The 25003-nt window shown below is 38.3% G+C and overlaps 1 protein-coding gene across 2 annotated transcripts; it reads right to left on the reverse strand.

Moving 5' to 3' along the window:
* Positions 1–700: 700 nt before the first annotated feature.
* Slc30a5 (solute carrier family 30 member 5) lies at positions 701–25003 on the reverse strand. 2 transcript variants are annotated; one of them, XM_035440534.1, is made up of 16 exons: positions 24781–25003; positions 20449–20571; positions 18196–18262; positions 16795–16880; positions 15089–15176; positions 12863–12950; positions 11764–11840; positions 11177–11347; positions 10238–10526; positions 9857–10065; positions 9167–9324; positions 8014–8143; positions 5916–6111; positions 3701–3903; positions 1586–1714; positions 701–1328 (listed from the first exon to the last, which is right to left on the reverse strand). In XM_035440534.1, exons 1-16 carry the CDS (start codon positions 24855–24857, stop codon positions 1158–1160), a joined length of 2262 nt encoding a protein of 753 aa, XP_035296425.1. In that variant the 5' UTR covers positions 24858–25003; the 3' UTR covers positions 701–1157. The 2 variants fall into 2 exon arrangements, with proteins under 2 accessions (XP_035296425.1, XP_027257389.1); XM_027401588.2 differs by having other exon boundaries at positions 3701–3927; positions 24781–25002.

Consider the following 25003-nt stretch of genomic DNA (forward strand, 5'->3'; position numbering starts at 1 on the left):
TTTCTGAAGGGAAATGGAGGAGATTTAGGGGAGAGGGGAGGTGGGGGCAAGGGCGGACTGCAGTCGGGATGTAATATATGAGAGAAGAATAAATAAAAAAGGAAAAGAAGTGGAAATGTGGTAGACATAACTATAGAAAGTAATTGTAGGGCATTTTGCTTTCATGGTGTCCAAAAGCCATGTGCAAGTTTCTTGAAAAAAAAAAAAATCACTCTTTGTTATTTCTTACATGTGTACATTTCCCCAGAAATTAGAAAAATGTTATAACCACAGATGGAGAACAGAACAGTTATTTGTTACTGTTGCACAACTGAGGAGCAAGTGATATGATGAAAAATCAAGGTCTGGTGGGTAGCAGCCTGATGAGTGTCTTGGATGTCAGATGCATCCAAGAAGACAGGGCATTCTACTTGGGAGGTGTACGGTAACAGCAAGTAACATGATACAACTTAGTGTAAGTTCTTTACCCTAATCAATTATTCATTTGCACATACTACCAAAAATAAAAAAATTTATTTAATGGAGTGGTTAAATCTTGTAATACACCAAGAACTATATTATAGCTCTCAATTTTCATTGTTTTTCTCATCTCAAATCAGTGGTTGAAATTTCTCCTGAATAATTTACATTTCAAGTGGAAATACAGCTTTTACTTAATGGATTTAAGTTATAATTAGAAACCAGTTTTATATACAGAAAATTCATAAATATAGAATTTTATTCCCATTTTGTCCTTCAGATATGCAAAAAATCGACTAAAAACTTCATCTGGGTCTTTGTAATAAACATGTAAATACATATTTACATTGGAGATGCTTTCTGATAGAAAGTAAATGCACAGAAGAAATTTTGGTCTTCACCAGAATCCATCATTATATGTCCATTTCTGAAGATGATGTGAAACAATTACATCAAGTTCATTTATATTTAAGATTCCTATACACATAATTCAAACAGAGTAACAAATAGTTTTCTTATATAATTAATGCTTCATTTTGCATTTCAGTTTTCCTTTAAGAAGACTCCATTATCCAATAGTAGGGAGCTCTATGAGTTTTTGTACAACTGTCTGCAACCTTCATCCTGGTTATAACCTTCATCCTGACATTATAAACACTGTCACACAGCCTGCACTGTTCATGCCATCTGGACACGTCTCACATGATGTAAGTACCATCTTTGCAGTATTTCATGGATTCCATTTGCTTTGTCATGGCCAGAACATCATGAAATCCAGTACTCAGGCCAGACATATGCTGAAAGTATGCCTCCTTTTCCACTTGGATTGTTAAGTTGTTTACACCAGCATCTTTAAGTATTCCAGTAACCTGTTAAAAAAATTCAGAAAGTTCAAGAACTTAGAATAATGTAGTTAGTACAGTTTTCGTCTTGAGACAGGGTTTTGAGATGGAGCCCAGGCTGGCACACAAGTTCTGGAGCTCTGCCTGCTTCTGTGTTTCTGACTGCTGGGATTAAAGGCAAGCCCCACCATGTCCAGCAAGATTGATATTTTAAAAGAGTGAATGACTACTAAGCCATATAGTGCATAGAATCTTATGAATGAATTATCATAAACAAAAATTACCTGCTGTACAATTCTTTGTTCCAGCACATCAGAGGTCACCTGTATATGAATTGTTCCTGCTATAATATTGGCAGAGTGGCGCCAAAAATGAGGGTCTCGGTATGATATTAATCCTTCAATTTTCTGTATCTGTGAAGTAAGTGGAGAGGTGGTATAATGATTTTTATAAAGTATATACCAATTACTTGATCTAGGAATTACTATGGGAAGGCCAGAGAAATAAAAAGGATAGTTTGTAATAAGCTGTTCAAGACAGAGAACATATTTTGCCTACTCTAAACATTACCTGAGTGTAATCACTGAACTATTAGCTTCTTTTACACTGATAACATTCTCGCGTGCGTACACACACACACACACACACACACACACACACACACACACACACACAGTTACAGAGATAACAGATTTCAAAGATAGCCTCAGTTTTCAATAATAGAGGGTTGGCTAAATTGTGAACTACAGAAAACTAGCTAAATAAATGACATATTGCACTGCCATTAAGATGTGTAACTGTTTCTTCAATATGATATTAAGTGGGGAAAGCTTACCAAACATTTTTTGCCTTTTTTTTTTTTTTTGTTTTTGGTTTTTCAAGACAGGGTTTCTCTGTATTGCTTTGGAGCCTGTCCTGGAACTCGCTCTGTGGATTAAAAGCGAGCACTACCAATGCCCAGCTGCTATTTTAATTTCTAAAGTATTTATTTTTTGTTTTTCTTTAATGTTCAAGGGTTTTCCGCCTGCATGTGTCTGTACACCATGTGTATGCATGGTGTTTAGAGGCCAGAAGAGGGTGTAGGATCCTCTGAAACTGGAGTAACACAGACTGTTGGGAGCAGCCATGTGGATGCTAGGAATTGAACCCAGGTCCTCTTAAAGATAAGCCAGTGCTCTTAATCGATGAGCTATCTCTCTAGCCCAAGTATTTTTAGGTAGTGAAAACAACTTATAGTGTGCTATAAAATTTCATTTGATTCTTCTTCTTTGTATTTTGTTGTACTTCAAATTTCTCTGTAATGAGCATATGTGTTATTAACTGTAGGAATTGTGTGAGGGGAATTCTGAGTGTTTGCGGGCAAACTTTAAGAAAACAAGACAAGAATCTTGTCAGCTCAATTTCTTCAAAAACAGCACTGTTCTTGGAATGCTTTTGTGTTCCTCCCAGATCTGGCGAACAGGAGTGAGTTTACATCAGATTATTCGTTACAACTGGCTACTGTTGTTTACTTATGTGCCTTTACAAAAAACCATGTTTTTGTCACATAGGACTTGTTCTTGTGATTGGACACTTTACTCATGTAACTCTTAATCTTAAGAGTATAAATTGTCTGATGCTTTAAATAAAGTTGGCTATTTCATGAGACTTTTAGTCCATCTCATTTTTAGGCTCCACTCTTCCAGGTTCATGCTGCCAACTAGAGTGGTAAACATTTAACCATTAAGACAACTCCTTATGAGCTATTTTTTGAAATAAAAGTACTTTTTAGAACTGAAGATATAGTTAGTTGACAGAGTGCTTGCCTAACATGTACAAAGTCTTGGGTTTGATACCTCATACTGGAAAAAAATTAGGTGTGGAGGAACATGCCTGCACTCCTAGCACTTGGAAAACAGGGTCAGGAAAATCAAATTTAAGGCCATCCAAAGCTACATGTGGAATTCAAGTCCAGCCTGGGCTAAACAAGACCCCATCTCAAAAAACAAGTCAGCAACAGAAACTTTTTAAGGAAGTATGATATAGTACTCACTGAGAATGAGAGAAAACTTAAACAACTTTTTAAAAATGAAAAGTAGGAGAAGCTGGGTATAGAGCACATGTCTGTAATCCTAGCACTGGTGAACCCGAGAAGAACTGCTACAAATTTGAGACCATCCCAGGTGACACAATGAGTACCAGGTAAACCAGAGGTATATAGCAAGACCCTAAAACCTTTTTATCATCTTATTCTCCAGGGCAACTGAAATTACAGGCTTAAGTCACTAAACCCTAATCTACCGTATTTATCTTCTTTAAGCTAAATTGTATTATATTAATTTATCTTGCTTATTATTTGCTAGAACAATTTATACAACTTTAAGTGCTATTTTTAAAGGATAAAGTAGTGAGGACATTACCTTTTCTAAAGCAATATGTAGTTCTTTTTCATATTCAGGTGGTAGTCTCAGAAGTAAGACTTGACAGGCGTCTTTAATCAGTGGGATAACACTGAGAAATATTAACACAGCAATAAAAAGAGAACACAGGGGATCGGCAATAAACCATCCAAACTGCTCTATAAGAACTGTGGAAACAATCACACCAATGCTGCCCAGTGTGTCTGCCAAAACATGGAGAAATACACCTACAAATAAAATGTTAAGGACATAAGCAATGAAAGTTCATCTAATTTAGCTCTTTTACCCATTCTAGCAGTATTGCTGATACCTATCAGTACCAGGGAACTTGCTAGTAGCTGTCCTTCAAAGTAACTAAACATGGTTATTGTCATGGAATTTAGAGTACAGAATATTTAAGGATGCAGGCAATGGTGACACAGTGTGCTAAGTATTAACATAGTATTCTTTGGCTGTGAAGGCTTTCTGAAAATCATGCTTGAAGCAAGTTTTTTTTTTTTTTTTCTCTCCTTGCACTCAGGGCCTTGTATGTGGTGGCAACAGCTCTACCTCTGAGCCTTTTTTTTTCTTCTTTAAATTTTAATTTTATGCCCGGCATTGGTGGCGCACGCCTTTAATCCCAGCACTCGGAGGCAGAGGCAGGCGGATCTCTGTGAGTTCAAGGCCAGCCTGGTCTCCAGAGCAAGTGACAGAATAGGCTCCAAAGCTACTTTATTACTCAAATTACTAACTGGCATAAACAATCCAATACCAAAAGAGATCAATACGATCCCCGCCCCCCTTTTGTTTTTCGAGATAGAGTTTTTCTGTGTTAAAGTGTCCTGGCTATTCTGGAACTCTCTGTAGACCAGGCTGGCCTTGAACTCACAGAGATCCGCCTGCCTCTACCTCCTGAGTGCTGGGATTAAAGGCGTATGCTGCCACCACCCCCCAGTTAATTAAATTATTTTTATAGTACAACAAACATTTCTTGTTTTGTCATGAAAGGTTATAAATACAGCAATTTATTTAATCATGGACATTTATGCACAAGTGTATTTCCTTTTTTTGTTGCTTTTACGGTGCTCATGACCTCATGCCATGTATGGTAGGCAACTGCTATAAAACTGAGATACATCTCTAGTCCCTTCATTTTTTAAAATGACTTTATTGTGGTGTCAACACTGCCTACCTTTTATGGCATAATACATCAATGTTGCCTACAGGTACAAGGTTTCATAGATTGTGGGTCTTCAGACTACTCTTTAATGGGAACTTTAAGCCCAACGATCAATTCCATCCTTACGGTTCTCTCCAGCTACCATTCCACGCTGAGTCTGAGTTCCATCATGTGTAAGGAGAATTATGAGAAACTGTCTTTCTGTGATGAACTCAGTTCACCGAGTATCGTGTCCTCCAGGTTTATCCACATTGTAGCATTTTACAGTTCCTGCTTCCCTCTTCCTTTAGTGTTGGGAGCTCTGGGCATGCTAGGCAAGTACTCTTCACTGAGCTATATACTTAGTATTCTCCTTTTTAAAAACCCTGAATAAACCAGGCGTTGGTGGCTTACTCCTTATTCCAGCACTTGGGAGAGAGAAGCAGGCTAGCCTGGTCAACAGAGCAAGTTCCAGGACAGCCAAGGCTACATAGAGAAACCCTGTCTTGGAAAACAAAACAACAAAAAATCCTGAGTATTATTTGTACCAGAATGTCAGAACATGATCCATGAATGAAGTCATGTGAGGAGAATTCTGGGTACTTGTGAGAAAATTCCAAGAAAATAAGATGAAAGTTTCATGACCTCAGTTTCTTCAAAACACGGAATTGTTTTTGGAATGTGTTTTTGTGCACCTCCCAGGTATAGCAGATAGGAGTGAGTTTACTTCAGATTATGCATCATTGCTTGTGTTTATTCAACTAACTCTAAAAGAGTTATCCTTTACATATGTCTCTATGGAAAAACCTGTGTTTTTGCCATGTGTGGCTTGTCCAAATGATTGTATACAGAATGACCTCATGAGACTTTACTCATGTGACCTTTCTTAACCTCCAGTGTATAAACTGTCTGATGCTTTAAATAAAGTTGACTACTTCATGAGACTTCCGTCTGCCTCATTACTGGTTCCATTCTCCCAGGTCCCACCACCTCTAGTGCGGTAACACCAGAAAGCCAATATTTAATAAAAACAAGTAAGAGCATCAATTCAGGAGACAGGACTTCCAAAGAACTCACCTCTCATGTTGGCATTCATGCCTCCACCTGTGAAGCCGTGGCTGTGACCATGATCACCGTGTCCATGAGTATGATGGGAATGGCCATGATCAGATGAGTGGCAGTGTCCTTGAGAAGTCCCATGGCCATGGCTGTGGGCATGGCTAAAGGCACAGATCCCAATAAGGTTTACTATCAGCCCTCCAATGGAGACTGGCTAGCAAAAAGGAGTAAAGAAAAGCTTTAATTTTGAAGCCTAGAAAACAAAGTTGCTACTTAGAAGTTATTACATAGCTGTATACTTTTTCTATTTACAGTCTAAAACTTCATAGTAAACTTCACTAAATTCCCCAAGTAAAAAATTTTGGAAGGATCATTTTGACTTCAAATACCAGAAAAAACTGGCACACGAATTTGAATTCACTCTAAAGTGATAGAGAATGGCAAATTCTGGCAATGCAAGGTGGTGCACACCTTTAATCCCAGTACTCAGAAGGCAGAAGCAGGTGGCTCTCTGTGAATTCCAGGTAAGCCAGGGCTACATTGTGAGACCCTGTCTCCAAACAGACAGACAGGCACATCCTTGGTTCAACTGTACAACTGTAACAAAAAAAAAAAAAAAAAAAAAAAAAAAAATCTCTCAAACTGCTTTTAGAGAATTGAGAGGTAACTGTTCATTTTCCTACTATGGGTCAGGTACTAGAGGGCTGGAGAGATGGTTCAACAGTTAAGAGCACTGGCTGTTCTTTCAGAAGACCCAGGTTTGATTCCCAGAACATACATGGTGGTTCACAACCATTTATAACTTCATTTCTAGGGGATCCCATGCTCTCTCTAGCTAAGTATGCTATATGGTACACAGACATACATGTGGGCAAAACACCCATTCACAAAATTAAAAAACTCAAGTGTCAGCATTAAAGTGTTAGTGATAATCCTTTATCACTAACTAAAGGTCTAAAAACACATCTTAGTTGTAGAAGAATAACTGACTAAACAGCAACCCCAAGTCAATGTTGCTAAAAGGAGTATGTGTAAACCAACAGAGGTAGTGAGAGTGAGAACCCGAGGAACTGAACAGAAGGGACATGCCAGTAACATCTTAAAGGAAACAGAAGGGCAGAGTGAAGGAGGGACATCTACAGAAACAGCATGCATAAGGTTAGGGCGGGTATAGGAAGAACTAAAAGTGGTTGTAATAGCTACATAATCTATCGGGTAAAATTTGTACAATTTTTATTCTTTTCTGATTTTATTTTTAACACTGTACAAATTAAAAATACAACCTTGAAGCTGGGTGTTGGTGGCGCACACCTTTAATCCCAGCACTTGGGAGGCAGAGGCAGGTGGATCTCTGTGAGTTCGAGAGCAGCCTGGTCTACAAGAGTAAGTTCCAGGACAGCCTCCAAAGCCACAGAGAAACCCTGTCTTGAAAAACCAAAAAAAAAAAAAAAAAAAAAAAAAAAAAAGCAATCTTGAAAGAAAAAAAAATTAAGTCATAAAGAAACTTGTATGTTTTATAATATAACCTAATATTAGTCTAAGGAATTTGAGAAAAGGATTAATTTGTAAAAGCCTGCAGGAATAATGCAAACACAGCAATCTCTGTTTATTGTTGGGGCATGTGTTTTAAGACCTCAACGTATACCTAATGGTGCACATTGGATGGTACCAAATCCACCCACATATACTGTTTTATTCTACATGTACATATACATGATAAAATGTAAGTCAGGCACAGTAAGAAACTAACAACAGTGATAAAACAGAACCATTATAACAATGCAATAAAATAGCTAGAGTCCTCTTGACTATCTCTGAAGTGCTGGGATTAAAGGCATGCATCACCACAGCCTGCTTAAAAATGACTTAAAACTTTTTAGATTCTTTATATTTATTTGTTTAAGGAACTTTTCATTTAATACACCATGGTAAAGCGTTACCAAAAATCACAGGAAGTGAAACAGTGCATGAAGGAGACAATGCACCATAATGGAAGTCATGTTGACTTAACAAAGTTAGACCTGCCCTAGGTCAGTGGCTATGACTAGTCAGCCCTTGGTAGGGAAGAGCTCTGTAAGACCAGTAGGAGCTTAAAGAGGAAAAGAAAAAGACTTACTGTCAACATGTTTGTGTCTAGTTCCGGAGGATCAATCAATCTAGCCACTGATTCCATAAACACAAAAAAAGCTATCACTATCAGGAAAAGTCCATTAATAAATCCAGAGAGAATTTCTATTCGGCCATACCTAAAAACACAGAGTACTTTTTAGAAAAGAAAAACAAGTACTTTAAAAATATAAACATTATAAACTTATAATAAGTGAGGAAACAAGTCCAGGTTTTCACACTACTAAGTAAATAGTAATGTAAAATTATCAAAATTTAAAAAATTATTTATGTTCAAAAGTCATTCCCAACATATATTTATTGAAATCTTGTATATACAAAGATTTCTTACAAAAAAGCCTTGTCTAATTTTGTAGCAACAAAGCATCTCTCTAAGGGCCTTAGGCACTCATATGGTGCACACCCATACAGTCAAACACCCAACACCCAACACACACAAAGAATTCCAAAATATAAACAATCAATAAGGGGTGGACTTATTTAAACAGGCCCTGCCCCCTTTTGGTTTTTCTGAGACAGGGTTTCTCTGTGTAACAACATGCGCCATTACCACCAAGCTAGATTAAGTCTTACTACAGTAACACCTTGCACACAGGAGGTTTTGACATTTGTTGAATTATTGGCATAATGGGAGGATGTTTTCATATAGCCACTTCAAATTTTTAGATACTTTATTTTTTAATATTTTTTTTTTCCCGGGAGACAGGGTTTCTCTGTGGCTTTAGAGGCTGTCCTGGAACTAGCTCTTGTAGACTAGGCTGGTCTCGAACTCAGAGAGATCCGCCTGCCTCTGCCTTCCAGTGCTGGGATCAAAAGCGTTTGCCATTACCACCTGGTAAATTTTAAATATTTTTTAACAAAAAGATGTGAATGGCCATGAATATTTCATGCCCTCAAAGAAACACACTGAAAACTACAAATGATTTAGGTGGCATTTTTTTCTCTTTGCTTCTAAATAGATGTGTTGGAAAGAATATTGAGTTGACTGCCATGCAATATTAATCAAATGTGTAGCTCCTATTCCTCATTAATTTCAAATGAAATAAAAGTGAAGACCTGACATTACTTGGATTGCAAGTAATATAATTTTGTTTCTGAAGATGGAATCTGCACTGTACTAAAGAAACTGAGTGCATACCTACCCATAGGAGAAAATCCGGGTTGCTTTCCATCGACTCATCAGGGCAGCAAAGAGTCCCATGACCAAAGCTGAACAGTCAAAGAGCATATGGAATCCATCTGAGATCAGGCCTAGACTATTGGTTAATACACCATAGAACAGCTCCACAAAGGTAAAAAGCTAAAAGGGTTTAAACATTATGGGAGGAACATGTTGAGAATACATTACAACAGAGAATTATTAATTTTAATCACAAGAATTTAAACTTTAATTACCCAAACTGTCTTTGAAGATATGTTTAAAACTTTACCTAATTGCCAATTATTGGAAACTGTATTTCATAAGATCATAAGGAACTAAGATATCCCACATACCCACTTTACAAACTAGAAGGTACTGTTTGTTTTGTATGTCTGTGGGCAAGGCTCTAAAACAGCAGCATCAGTGATGTGCACTGATATCCTACTAAAGTGGCAGCCCCACCTCTGTGAAGCTACTATAGCAGTGATTTAAAACAGTATACTATACCAGTATTACCACAGTATTGCAAAGATTGTTTGCTTTGTCTGAATAGGATCCTTGCTACTAATTGGAGACAAATGTAAATTTTAACCCATCTTTGTCAGAAACTAGTGAAATAATAAAATTATATATCCCGTCAAAATAAAAACATTGTGCTTAAAAATATATGACTAATATTTAAAAATCTTACCAGATTCAAGCACAAGAAGTAAAAGATCTGCCTAGAGTCACTCTCCTCGAGAATCTGTTTTAGTGATTCCTTAATAAACCTTGGGATGGACTGAGAGCTATGCTGAAAAGCATCCCCCATGAAGTGATAGAGTGGTGTTCCTTCAGGAGAATATCCAATAAGGGTACCTTTCTGTCCTCTTTTAGAGGGAGATGATAGGATGTTGGCAGCTACAAAGAGATAAAAGAGAGTATTATACAATTTTTGAACACTTAAGCCATCAACATGGCCACTGTCAATAAGTACTAAAAAGCAAGCACTGAACAACTTCTTCACTGAAGGTTTAAGCAGCAGAAACCATAAAGTAGATTAATGAAAATAAAAGCAAGGGCAAATGCTTACACAAAATGAAGAACACGGCACTCACTACCACTCCTCCAGACAAGACATGCTCTGTGCCCTCCTGGTGTGCTGCTCTGTTCACAGCCCGGAGTTGATCTGTTATTGGATGTGTCCAGAAATTTCCAAAAAGGAGCGCACTAATAAAAATAGGAAAGGATCCATAGCGGGCACACTTGGAAACTTCCATTTTGACTGAACAAATGGAATCCATATAGAAATCCAGGATCATGACAAAAAAGATAACTGTGGTGAAAGGCACGATGAGAGAAAACCAAGACTCAACTTTACTCTAGAAATGAAAAACAACACAATACGCAATCAGCATTCTATGAGGACAAAGTTCAGATTTTACACAATGCTTATAATAGTATTGACATATTTTTTAAAAAGGGATTTTATTTATTTATTTATTTATTTATTTATTATGTATACAACATTCTGCTTCCATGTATATCTACACACCAAAAAGGGGCACCAGATCTCATAACGGACGGTTGTGAGCCACCATGTGGTTGCTGGGAATTGAACTCAGGACCTCTGGAAGAGCAGCCAGTGCTCTTAACCTCTGAGCCATCTCTCCAGCCCTGAATTATATTTTTATAAATAATAAACAGCAACAAAACCAACTAAAGAAAAAGCAAGGAATGGGGCCAGGGATGGCTCAGAGGTTAAGAGCACTGGCTGCTCTTCCAGAGGACCCAGATTCAATCCCCAGCACTCACATGACAGCTCACAACTGTCTGGAACTCTAGTTCCAGGGGATCTGACACCCTCATACAGACATACATGCAGGCAAAACCACCAATGCACAGGAAATAAAACAAAATAAAAAAAAAAAAAAAGAAAAAGAAAAACCAACTCTCAGTCTCAAATTAAAAAATGCCGAACTGAAATTTCAACAGTCCCTCACTTTACTTGTTAAACAACCCTCGCTCTTACCTGCGTTGTCACAGAAAGAACAATCACCCACGGGCAAAGGAGAAATACAGAAACAAGCTGGGATAAGGCCTGAAGGCGTTTTGGCCCACCGACATCTACAGAGAGCTTTCTGGAAGCTGTGTGAAAACCAACTTTACAACATAAAGCCAGCGCCAGCAAGAGCACTCCACCCTGTAAGCGAAATGAGAAAAGTCTCATTAAAACATATATACTATCATATCAAAAACCCTTAAAGACTCATATATTTATTTATAAAAGTTTGAGACCATCTCTCCAGTCCTGAGATCAATTAGTTTAAGTATATTTTTTGGACAGTATTAATGATGTAGCCCAGGCTGGCATTAAATTGGAGATCCTCTTATCTCAGCCTCCTCAGTGCTAAGAGTGAAGATATGTGTTAGGTATAAAAGAAATTTAAAATTATAATTTCTGTGGTGGCATATGCTTAGAGGTAGAGGTAGGAGGTCAAGAGTTCATCCTTGGCTACATGTCAAGTTCTAGGACAGCCTGGGCTCCACGAGGCCCCCACCCCAAGTTACAGCTGCCATGACCTTTCAATCCTATTTCCAACACAGAGAAGATTGTACCTTGTGATCTGCCACCCCTAGGAAGGCAATAGCTGTATAAAGCATGTGAGTTAGAGCGCTGTCATGATGGCCTTCAGCTAAACAAACAGCAGTAAAGGAAAATACTCTTAAAGCTCAGCTCCCAAAGCCAACGTTCTGTTCAACGTTAACTAAGTCTGCACATGCCAATTGGACTACCCTTTGTTACATGGCACTTTTGAAAACAATTCAGTTTAATTCTTAAAAAAAAAAAAAAAAGTTTACAAATTGGAATGGCCTGTGGTTCTCATTTTTCTTACTTTTCTCCCCTTTTGACTTCTGAGCCAAAGATACTCCTGAACTCATGCCCTGACTCCTAAGTGATGGTTTCTGTGTCTCCAACTATGACTGTACTGAGATAGTGACTACATTTTGGTTCTTAACCTCCAAAAGATGCATGGATAGTCAAGACATGTTTTTGGTCTACTCCTGCCTGATGGAAATAGACCTTAAGGTTGTAAACTCAGGTCAGTTTGTAAAATCAGTCTTCAACTTGTCTTTTTTATATTGCTGACCACATATGGCCCAGCAAAGTGAGCAGCAGACAGGAAGGTTTGTCGGGAGTAGATGGATCAGAAGCAATCTAGAGCTTTTTCTGCCTCCATCTCAGTGTAACAAAGTAAATGGCTATTATTTTACTAATAAACCTCAGGGTCCCGAGTATCAGTACTCAGAGGAAAACTGGCTCTTTGAGTACTACAAAGTAAAGTATATAAAGGTGTATGGCTGGAAAAGAATAAGGCAGGTCACAGAGTAGTGGGTAGACATACTTGACTAGAAAGCTGGTTTCAAGAGTATAGACCGAACTGGCAAGAGTAATTCTGGGCAAGACCATGAAACTAGGGCAAAGGAATTTAAATGCCTCATTGTTTTCTAGCACCATGGCATTCTAAAATATGAACACTGCAGAAAAATACTGAAGATATTCTAAAATATTCAACTTGGAATGATTTTAATGTTTATTTGAATGGTGATTAATGATGTCAACATTGAGTTCAATTTCCTTCCTTATTTTCCCATTCTGCCAGCTTCCATTTTTCTCTCAGACTTTAGATAACTCCAGTCTAATGTAAAAGGATACGGTGCTCAGCCATCTTAGCCATGAGATCATCATTGTCGAAAAGCAGTAAGCAGATCACAGCAATAATGAAAAACGCAGCCCCCCTTGTCTGAAAGAGAAGAAATATACAAAATTCTGTTTTTTTTTTTTTTTTTTTTTTAAAGGTTCATTCTTAGCATAACCACACAAATGCTAGAGGAAAAGGTTTCTGTCCCTTTTATTTTTTTGACACAGGCTCTTGCTATGCAAACCAGGCTGGCCTTGTTCTCACAATCCTCCTGTCTCAGCCAACTGAGTGCTAGGAGGCAGGTATGTACCACCAAGCATGTCTTCAGAAGAAGGTTAAAAATATATCAACATTGAGTGAAAAATAATATTTGACATTATCATCTTTAAGTTTGTAGCATAGCAAATAGTAAGCAACAGAAATAAATTCTGCAGAGTATTTTAAAAGCACAATGCTAGCAATGTTATCTCCTAAATGTGACTAGATGTATCAATATATACAAACTATTAAGGTTTACAGACGTACGTTTCCAGTCTAGCTAGTGTTCCTCTAGGGAAAAAGGTCCATGAAGCCATACTGAGAAAATTAAGTCAATCCTAAGATAGTGAACTGTGTGTGTTGAAGATGTGTACGGTGGATGTGTGTGCTATGTGCAAGCATGAGGAAGCCAGATGAAGACAGCTGTAATTTCTATCTCGTGTGTGTGTGTGTGTGTGTGTGTGTGTGTGTGTGTGTGTGTGTCTATGTACGTAAGTGTGTGTATTTGTGAATTGTACACATGAACACAGGTGTCTTCAGAGACCAAAAAAGGGTGTCAGATCCCAGGAGTTGGAATTACAAGCAGTTGTCAGCCACTCAGAGGGGTTGCTGGAAACCAAACTCCAGTCCTCTTAACCACCAAGCAATCTTTCACCCTCTACCCATTTTCTTTCTTAGATAGGGTTTGTCAATGAACTTGAGGTTGGTTGCTTTGACTAGGTGGGCCCAGGACCTACCTGTCTCTACCATACAACATTGGGGTTACAGGAATACATAGCCAGGCCCAATTTTTACATGGGTACTGGGGACCTGAACTCAGGTCCTTGCTTTCACAGCAAGCGCTTTCACCCACTCAGCCATATTTCCAGTGCCCTGATAAACTTTTCTTTTTCCTTTTTGTTTTTTTGAGACAGGGTTTCTCTGTGTAGCTACGACTGTTCTCCAATTCAGAGATTCGCTTGCCTTTGCCTCCTGAGTGCTGGGATTAAACCCATGTGCCACAACCACCCAGCTTCCTGATAAACTTTATAAAGTTTATGTTGTCATTGCAGGGAAAGAATTTGGATAAAAGGAAGTTATAGAGAAAATGTATAAGCCTGGTTTATATAAATGTTTCAGAATGTTAGATACAAAAACTTCATATTCTCACTATAATTTGTTATCTGTAGACTTACAAGTATTTTATGTAATATTTATACTTACATGTACTATTTTATACATTTACATAAGAGTATCATGTGTATTTAGTAATGAAACTATAATACTTCCAGTAAATAAAAATTCCAAATGAAAACAAGATATTAGTCTATTCATTATATGATTATCATTACACTCGATAAATTCTTAGTGTGGTGGGAATTATGACCAAAGGCAATATACACAAAACATCTACACAATTAAAATTTTCCTTTCCCTTAACACCCCCTTCTCTTCTGTCTTTTCTTTCTGACAGTCTCACTATCTCTCCTATCTGTTAAAAATTATACTTATATGTTGTGTGTGGTAGGGGAGGGGAATGCAAGTGCTGTCGAATGAGATGGTAAAGCATTGGGTAATTGTTCAGCTGACGAAATAGGGCAAACTCACAGGCTTTTCCTATGAACTTAAGAATAAGGCAGAGAGGGCTATGGACTCCACACTAAGGAGATCTTTGCTGGTGATGTGTCAGTTCTCCACCTTGGTCGTTGAGATTCTTACAGTCTACAAACACACGTGTAACATTGCTAAGACCTGAATAAAGGATTATTGTATGAGTTATAATATCAACCTCTAAATTTCCTTTGGGAAAAACTGATTAGAAAGTACATCTTAGTACTATTTTTACAACATCCTAAGAAACTATAATCATATCAAGAAAAATGTTAAGCTAGCATTAAGTCTCTTCATTATTATAAATGACAAAAGATATTACTTGGTTTTGCTATGAACAATGTTTAACACCTGTACTTGCAATACCTAAGTAACACCGATGGCAAACCTACCTTTGCTGGTCCTCCTCCAGAACTAGTGAATAAAACACTGAGCAGTGAGATAACGACAATATCACTGTGTTCAAACAGCAGCAAAGTCCTACAAAAACAAAACACCACTCAGGAGTGTATCTGACCTTTAGGAAGCATGAATTCAGAGTAAAAGAAAATCCCTTGCTTCACAAAATAGGAGAAAAAGAAATATGGACAATTCCCTTGGAAAATATTTTGGTATTAATTGCCTTAGAAAGAATGAGGCCATGAAATACCTAACCATAATAATCTTCAACCTTAGAGTTACGTCATTTAAAAAAATAACATATTTTGAAAATATATCATCTTTTTGTTAAAAAATGTTACTTATCACAATTTGAGGGGATGGGGATGGGGAGGGGGATGGGGAGGGGGATAGGGAGACAGGACAGAGTTCACTTTCAGGATGAATCAGTTTTCTCCTCCTACCACTGGATCTGGACACCAACCTCAGGATGTTGGGCCAGCCCAGAACATGCATTTCCTCTCAGTCATCCTGCTGGCCCAGGTTTCCTTGAGTGTATGTATATGACGGGAGTGTGCATGTGTGCACACGGAGGCTAGAGAAATCTTTCTTTATCACTCTCTTCATCATTATTATTTTGGGCTTTTTGAGACAGGGTTTCTCTGTGACTGTTGGGAGCTGCAGAGTACCGCGCCTAAAAGATGGCGCCGGTTTCCGGTTTCCGCCTTCTGCCAGCCCGAGGGCAAGCGCTCTCTGTAGTAAACAACTCCTAATTTGGTAAAGGCCACGTATCCTTTTAATTCTGCTTGGAGACAACCTATCCTGGTGCGCCACTTGGGGTTAGGTGATTGGTAGTTGTAGGCTATATCAAGCCCCGCCTTCCTGGGTTCGGGGCCACTTCCTGATAAATCAAGGTTCCCGAATGAACTGTGAGAAGATTCCTCGTTGTTGCGTCGTTCTTGCTGGTCAAGGGTGGACTCAACATCTGTGTAGCTCTTGCTGCCCTGGAACTCACTATGTAGACCAGGCTGGTCTCAAACTCAGAGATCCACCTGCCTCTGCCTCCTGAATGCTGGGATTATAGGTGTGTGCTACTAGGCCCAAGGAAGAAGAAAGGCTTCCCAGATCAAGAAATGAATTATTATTGTTAAAATGTATTTGTGTTAGGCTAGAAAGATGTCTCAGTGGCTAAGTGAGCTCACTACTCTTATAGAGGACCTAGGTTCGAGCACCCACCTAAGAGCACACAACCACTTGGAACTCCCATTTCAGGGTATCTGATCCTCTGTCTCATTTTTATTGCTTTATTTCATTTCCCATTTCAGATGTTTTAGCTTCTCCATCTAAAATTGTTTTGATTCTAACAAATAAAATATCTATGATAGATCATTAACAAATATATTAATGGTATTTACCTAAGAACTACTCTACAGATTAAACTGGTTCTTCTATGTTGAAATGTTCAATTCAATGCTGTAGAAGTGACAGAAAGAGTTGTACAAGTAAATCTTTGATATAAAATATGGAATAAGGACCAGGGAGATGGTTCTGTGAATAAAGGTATTTGCTGCCAAGCCTGATCCCCAAGACCCACATGGTGGAGTGATTACCAGTTCTCTGACCTCCACATATGTGCACATACAAATACTAAAAATTACAGAAAATTAGTATTTAAATGAAGAAGTGTAAATAAATATTGAAAATACATATTTTTGTTTACCTTAGTGGTCCACAAAGAGTAAGGCCAAAAAACCACAAAAGTGATATGATGCATCCAGCAACTGCATGTTTAAATATTTTGATCCACTATAAACAGAAACAAAAAATAAAAACTTGAGTCATATCCATTTGCTAGTAAGTATTCCATGCTTAAATAAAACCTATAGGAAGGTAGCATATGCTTCTGATTGCTGAACCCAGGAGACAGGCAGCAGATTTCTGATTTCAGGCCAACCTGGTTTACACAGTGAATTCCAGGTTGCTCAGGCCTAACACAGTGAGACCCTGTCTCAAAACAATTTTCTATTTTTTACACTAGTTTTCTAGGAATAAGGCTGGCCTTGAACTCATACTGATCTTCCTGTTTCTGATTCCATGGGTGGACATGAGTACATACATGTATGATTGACCATGTTTGGCTTTCCATGAGTAATTTTTATGCTAGTTATTTGAAAATGGAGAAAGACACTTAGATGGAGTTAATAAGATGAATTGTATTTTAAAAATGTCTTGATCTCTAAAATAGAAGTACTTCAATTTACCATGCAGATAATATGTTAGAAGACCCTAACTGTGTCATGAAAAGAGAAATGCAGTAGTGTATAACTACTCCCAGCGAGGCATTTTACGTGAGACAAAGCAGTATGAGGAACTGTTCTGTCATGAAGCCATCTGAAGAGAACTACAATGTAAGGTACAATTAAAAAAAAAAAACCTTACATATAAAATAATTTATTCCTCACAAATACACATAGAATATTATTATATTATCTCCACTTTATAAGTGAGAAAAATTAAGGCAAAATAGATCATGTTAAGTATTACTAGTACAGGACATAAATATGGCTGATATTAGAGGGTCTCACTTCCAACTCCTGAACACTCCCAGTGACACTCTAGGCTCTTGGGCATGACTCCATGCCAGATTTGTGTATCTTTCTGAATAAGGAGAATGTGTTAAAGACACCCCTCTAAAATCTGTTACCCTCTTCTACATCTGAAAATATTCCATTACACTGAGATTTTATAGTTCACTGTTAAGAGTCTCAGTTTTGAAAAGACAAGTCAGGAGTGAGTTAACTCTAGGACTGGTTGGTAGAATGCTTGCCCAGCATGCATGAGTTCCAGCATCAGCTCTATATAAACTGAGAATGGTGGTGTAAGCCTGCAACAGCAGCACTTGGGGAAGTAGAGGCAAGATGATCAGGAGTGCAAGGTCATCATTGGTCACATAACAAGTTTGAGGCCAGAATGGGCTACAGGAGATCCTGTCTCCAAACAAACAAAAAGCAACAATAAAAACAAAACAGGAAGCTTAAGTCTAGACAGTTAAAAATGGCACTTTATTCTGGACTATTAAAAGGGAAGCTGTTAGGAATAAATGATTCTGTCGACATCTCACCTGATGTTTTGTAATAGTTTTCCCAGAAGAAAATGGTTTTTGAAACAAAACCATAAAAAATGCAGTCCTGTAAACATCACAAGAATAATATATTAACATTAAATATTTTTGACATTAAAAATTTTAAACTTTCTACCTGTGACGCTTTTCTACTGGACATATTTTATGCTATTGTGATATATAGGTATGTAAGGTATACACACAAATCAAACATTTACTGCTAATAGATCATAAAAAATTTATTTTTAAACTGTATCTTAAAATTCTTTGGTGTACATAGTTTACTATTAGAGGTGAAAGCAAGTTTGCATACTAATGAGATGGATGTGTTTACAATCCTTAGATATACTAATTTGATCCAAATATGTTGAAGAACATTAGGAAAATATTAAATCTTAGCTTTCTGTAATTAAACCATTATGCTTCTAAGAGTAGAAAATTTTGCATATTATGTTAAAACACTAATTCAAAATGTAAGAGTCTCAAATGTGAATCAAGGTGATTCAGAAGTATTCTTTGCAATGGTACAGCAAGATGACATACACAGTGCAAAGTGTTCATACTGTGTGCAGAACCAAGACTGCAGCTAAGTTGTGCTACAGAAACATCTCAGATTCATTACGCATTTGATTTTGAATTAAGTTTTGGTTGACAAATTTTTCATGACTATGGTATTTAAAGAAACTCTGCTCTAGGCTGGGTGTGCACATCTTTAATCCCAGCACTTGGGAGGCAGAAGCAGGTGGATCTCTGTGAGTTCAAGGCCAGCCTGGTCTACAGAGGGAGTTCAAGGTCAACCAGGGCTACACAGAGATCTTGCCTCAAGAGATAAAACAACAAAAGTGTAGTAGAAACTGCCTTTAAACTGATGAGGCTTTTGTGGCAAAACCCAGGAGCTTTCCTGGTAACTGTCTTCGGAACTCAGCAGTAATAATGAGTGTCAAGACTGTTTTAGAGTCAGGATCTTATGATGCAGTCTAGGCTGATCTTGAACTTTCTATTCTCTAGCCTGGGTCTTCTAAGTGGTAGAATTATTGGCATGAGCCATTCTGCTTAGCTTTTAATATTTTCAATACCTTAAAACAGCACAGAAAGTAACACATCTTTTACATCCAGTAGTAATAAATCTTGAACCAATGTAACAGTAACATTCCTCCATCTTTTCACTATTTACACAAAAATGCTTAACTCTTCTAGTCAAGAATTTTTTTCCTAAATTGACAAATTACACCCTCAAGCATCCTGATAAGACTTTTATTAACACATAGGGGGATTACTATTAATCTCAAGGTCCAAAAATCTCTAAGGAGAACACTGCACACAAACTATATACAGTTTACAGAACACTAGGACCCTGTACTCTGCTAGGTTATGTAGGGAACACAGCACAGCATGATTTAACTTGCAAACATGGAACAAGACAAGCTCAGGTACCATTTTTATGACTGCTTCAAGACTGAACTACATCACTGGGATAGGGAAGTACAAAGTCAAATCTATTTTTTAAAAGAGCTACCTTATTTTCAGTTATGTGTATGTGTTTGTCTGCATATGTGTGTGTACTGGTGCCCACAAAGGCCAGAGAGTGTCAAGTCTGGAGCTGGCATTATAGGCAGTTGTGAACCACATGAGTAGATGCTGGGAACTTAATTTAGGTCCTCTGCAAGAGCAGTAATTGCTCTTAACCACTGAGACATCTCTCCAAATTGTCAAAATTATTTTTATAAAAATATGACATCTCCATTTTTTTATACTTGTTCTCATGGGTGGAAGAAGAGCCCCCCTCCACGAGATTAAACTGTATATCACAAAAGACTGATTGCTAACATAGATACGGACCAAAGTTGTTTATTAAGCTAGGCATTAAAAGAGCTTTGCAAAAATCTTAGCAATACAAACTAAACTAAAAACCTATGTTTGGCAAGTCATATGAGTTCAACCATCTCATTTTACTTTATTTTATTTTTGAGACAGAGTTTCACTGTGTAACTGGCACTGGCCTCCAATTCATGATCCTCTTGACTCAATTTCCCCAGTGCTAGGATTATATGCTGCTATACTCAGCTAAAATAACAATTTTTTGATGGGTCTCTGCACTTCTACCCTTATGTAAGCTTCTACTTAAAAGAAAAAATTTATCAAATAGTGTCAGAAGGAATAAACTCCATAGGACATGTAGGTAAGATTTCTTAAAGCTAGTCAAAACAGGATCTTCAGAGACATAAGAAACATTAAGGCTCTCTCCATACTTACCCCAGTTTTAATATAAAAATGAACTGAACAATGTGAACAGCTTTTAAGAGATCATATGACTCAAAAAGTCCCACAGCCTTCAAACATTTGGTTAAACACAATAACACAATGTATTTTGTTAATCTGAAAAATAAAAACAGAAACAATTTTTAATATAATTGAAATGATTAGGATTGCTGTAATCTTGTTTTTTTCTTAATATACAAGTATAGGAGATTTTTGAAAAAAAAAAAAAAAACGGAAATACACACGAACACACATAAAACAATAATAAAAACCTTCCCCAAACAACTCACCATCCAGAGGCCAACTACTGTTTACATTCTGGTACATATATTCTTAGTTTATTTCAATGTGTATTAATGTCGTTCCGGTAATCGAAGTTGGCTTGGGAAGCTGGGAAGAAGGAACGATCTTCCCCGCCCTGCCAGGGTTTCACTACGTAGCCCTGGCTAGCCTGGAACTCACTTATAGACCAAGTTGCCCTTGAACTCACAGAAATCTCCCTGAGAACAAAGTGTGTTTAAGATCAGCAAGGGCAACTCAGTGAGACCTGATCTTTAAAAAAAAGAACAAATAAATAAATAAGAGGCTGGGGATGTAGCTCAGTGGTAGAGTGATTACCTAATTGTGGGAGGTTCAACATCTTTTAGAACCCTGTTTCCCTATTCTCTCCTGGAGACCTGGAGCTCCTTGAGGGCAGGGTTTAGAGCCTGGTTTAGTGTCTTGGTTGTTAGCTGGAGCAAGCACCTCTAGAGAACTGAAAGGTATCTCTGCAGAGTTTGAGATGCATGTGTGCTGAAGATAATACAGGAATTAAGTAGGGAAGGGGAAGGGAAGGCTAAGTCAGGGGACATAGTGGCATGTGCAAAATACAATGTGAGTACTGGAAAGGAGGTCTTGAAGATCCTATTATGTTTTAGTTCAATCTGGTGGTTTAGTTTATGTTAGCAATAGATTACTTATGACTCAAGTCAAGGAAAAGGGAAATTATATTTAAACACACTTATTTTACAAAGAGTATAGATAAATTCATAAATGATTTCTGTATAAATACTAAAAACTTCAAAAATTGGTACTTGAATGATATGGATCAATTCATGTGAAATGCTCATTGATAATATATTATTAAATAAACTTTATTTTCAGATACACATATATGCACAGCACCCCAGAGGTAACAATGTTAATTCCTGAATCGCTATTATTGGAAAGGTTATAAATCATTTCTAACTTTCTCCTCACCAGTAACCAATTTAAAGCTTTACAAACCTTTTTCTTTTTATTTCTTTGTGTGTAAACAAATATTATTTTATCCACATTTGCAATCATACATATTCTGACACTGGACTCTTCCACATAATATACTCAAGATATTTCTGCATTAATTATCAAATTAGGAAAATCATCTCATTTTAATCATATTGACTTTAAAAAATGTTACATATATTTATTTTTCTATTATTATTTATGTGTGTGCATGTACACATGCACAATCATATGGAGGTCAGAGAATTTGTGGGAGTTGGTTCTGTGTGGAATATTCCTTTATACTGTGAATATACGTCGTTGTGATTGGTTTAATAAACAAACTGAATGGCCACTAGCTGAAGAGGATAAAGTTAGGCTGCAGAGCCAAACTGAGGACACTGGCAGGAAGAAGGGCAGAGCTGTGGAGCAGATGCAGAGAGAAGCAAGATGGGCATGCTGTATTGAGAAGATTCTAAGCCACATGGCAAAGCATTGATAAGAAATATGGCTTAATTTAAATGTAAGAGTTAGCTAATAATAAGCATATTATTGAATTTCCCTGTTAGCAGGCAGCAAAGAAAAGTCCACTTACAGGGTCCAGGGAGTTAAACTCAGGTCATCAGCCTTGGCAGCAAGGTCCTATATCTGCTGAGCTATCCTGCTGGTTCCTGCATTCTTTGACTTTTAAAGTTTCAGTTAACACATCTTCCTGCTAGACATCTCTGAAAATCCAGTTAAGACTAAGTAACCACATACAAAACACTGCACTTCATGTTATGGAGGGAAGTGACTAGACTGTGAAGATGGGGATGGGAGAAGGGATAGTGTCTTGTAAAGGCCACTCAGGGCAATGCAGGGGCATTCAGTCCATTGTCCAGCTCCCAACTTAGAAACCATCATTTGTTGTTAAGTCATCTCAAAACAAAACAAACAAAACCAACTGGTCTTCTATGTGGTTAGACATAACCACTTCTATGTGGTTTCTTCAGTCCTCTATAAACTTGCAATTATTAAAATTTGGATATGGGTTTATAGCTACTTCTTGAACTTTGTTCATGGATGCCTCTCAGTTCTCTGGATATAAAAAAGAGGAGGGCATAAAGGGCTATGGAGATATATCTAGCAAACATTTGTATATATAAAAACTAAAAATTAAAATAAGCTAGCAGTGGTGGTGCATGTCTTTAATCCTAGCACTTTGGAGGCAGAGGCAGAAGGATCTCTGTTAAGTTTGAGGCCAGCCTGGTCTACAGAGCTAGCTCCAGGACAGCCAAGGATATACAGTGAAATTCTGTCTCAAAAAATTCAACAAACTAACAAACAAAAAAATAAAAATAAGAGAGCTGGGAAGAAGGTTAATTGGGTAAGAGCACTTGCTGTGAAAACATGAGGGCCTGAATTTGAATCCCTGGCATTTCATGATCTCTCATCTCAAAAAGAAATATGATTAATAACAACATGATAATATTTCACTGAACACATAGTCAAGTATCTATAGGTGAACCAGAAGGCAAGCAATGAGTTCTCAAACAATTCAAGCTCCCAGGTCATTTAGTTGTGTGACCTCAGGCACCTCAATTTCCTACCTACCAAACAAGGACACCACTACTTAGTCTGTAGGGCTGTTGTAAAGATTAAAGGGACGTAGGAGGTGCTCAATGAACCCCAGCTGTCCTGACCACCAAAGATGTAATGAAGTTAAAACAGAAACCTTTATTTAAAACATTTGTGAACCCAGGCATAAAAATAGCCACAATGAAAGGATCTGACAATTTGTGTTGCAGTTAATAACCAGTACTTGAACACACAGAAAACTCTGACAACCCGAAAATTCAGCCAGTCCAGAGTCAAAATTTAGATTCTGCAATAGACTACAAAAGAAGTGCAAGTTTGCCAAGCAAATAATACTACAGGTAGCTGGGCAAAGGACACTTACCGTATTTGTCTAAGACAGTAGGCTCATAGGCAAAACCGCTTTTAAACTTACTCATACTCTGTCAATCACACACGCATATACACGTACGTACATACGCACCCACCCACCCCTTGGACTATTTGAGAGTAAATGAAGTACATCACACTTTACCCTTAAACATCTGTACTTCATAAGTATATGGCAACTCTGCTATGAAACCAGCAGTTATCAACAGGAAATTTAACAATGATCTGATACTTTAGTCTGTCTCTACAGTTCGATTTTGTGAATTGACCTAGTCTTGTCCCTTCTGGTATTTCCCTCTCTATCACCAATCCATACCAGTAGCCTTGTCTGTATTTAGCTCTTATGGGTCACTGATTAACACGTGACATGCTATAAATGAATTGCTCAAAATAGATAGAAAGTCAAATGTATGCTACAAACCGCGCAGTTGGTTTAAATTCTATTCAGCATATGTGTTGTTTTCACAAACAAAAGTTAGGTGGTAACGCTCTGACTATGTTCTAAGAACATTGATTAAAACAATCACTAAATCTCAGAATAATACTAATTAGAAAAACTGAATCTCGTTAAAAATGAAGGTAATAAATACCAGTTTGAACGAAATTGCCGGGCTATATGTAGTTCATGTATCTGTAACACTACCTCAGAACTTGGGACAGGCCAGGAAGGACACAACTGCCAAGTACCACTGCACCCTACTCAGTCCTAGCCTTTAGGCTAGAGGGAAGGTAAAGAATTTTCACTTCATGAATTTCTGTACCGTATGAATTGGGGCGGAGGGGGTAACACCCAATTCGTATTATTAAAATAAGCCCTCCACTCCTCTTCCAAAAAGACAGGGCAACGGAAACTCGCCGACAGGACTGCACTTTTGCTGTGCTGTACACCCAAGTTCATCGGCTTGCACTTTGGTTTCTTCGCGAGAGAGGCGGTGACACCTTCCGCATATCCCCTCGGGGAGGCGTGGGAGAGGGTCAGGAGCCCCGCGTCACCGTGGCAGGGAGGGACATCCACGATCGCCTCTCCAGGGACTGGAAAGTAGCAGGCGCACGGTGCGCTCCGAGCCCAGTCTCCCGCCCGCTCGTGGACCTCAAGCCACGGACCGCAGAGGCACCGCAACGCCGCGGGTCTCTCCTTACCGGGCACTGGGCACATCCACAGGTCCGAGGCCGCCGCCGGGCCCGGCCCGCGCGTCCCCGCCGTACTTCTCCTCCATGCCGGCTCAGGAGCCGCCGCTGCCCGCGCTGCGGGCTCGCCTCATGTCTCGCCGCCGCTACGGAAGCGCGGGCGCAGGCGCGTCACTCCCCCATGTCAGCGGCGCGCCGCGTCCCCGCAGGCCAAGCCGTCCCCGCCGCTAGCCCG

This window comes from Cricetulus griseus, chromosome 2 (assembly GCF_003668045.3).
Source record: "Cricetulus griseus strain 17A/GY chromosome 2, alternate assembly CriGri-PICRH-1.0, whole genome shotgun sequence".
NCBI lineage: Eukaryota > Metazoa > Chordata > Mammalia > Rodentia > Cricetidae > Cricetulus > Cricetulus griseus.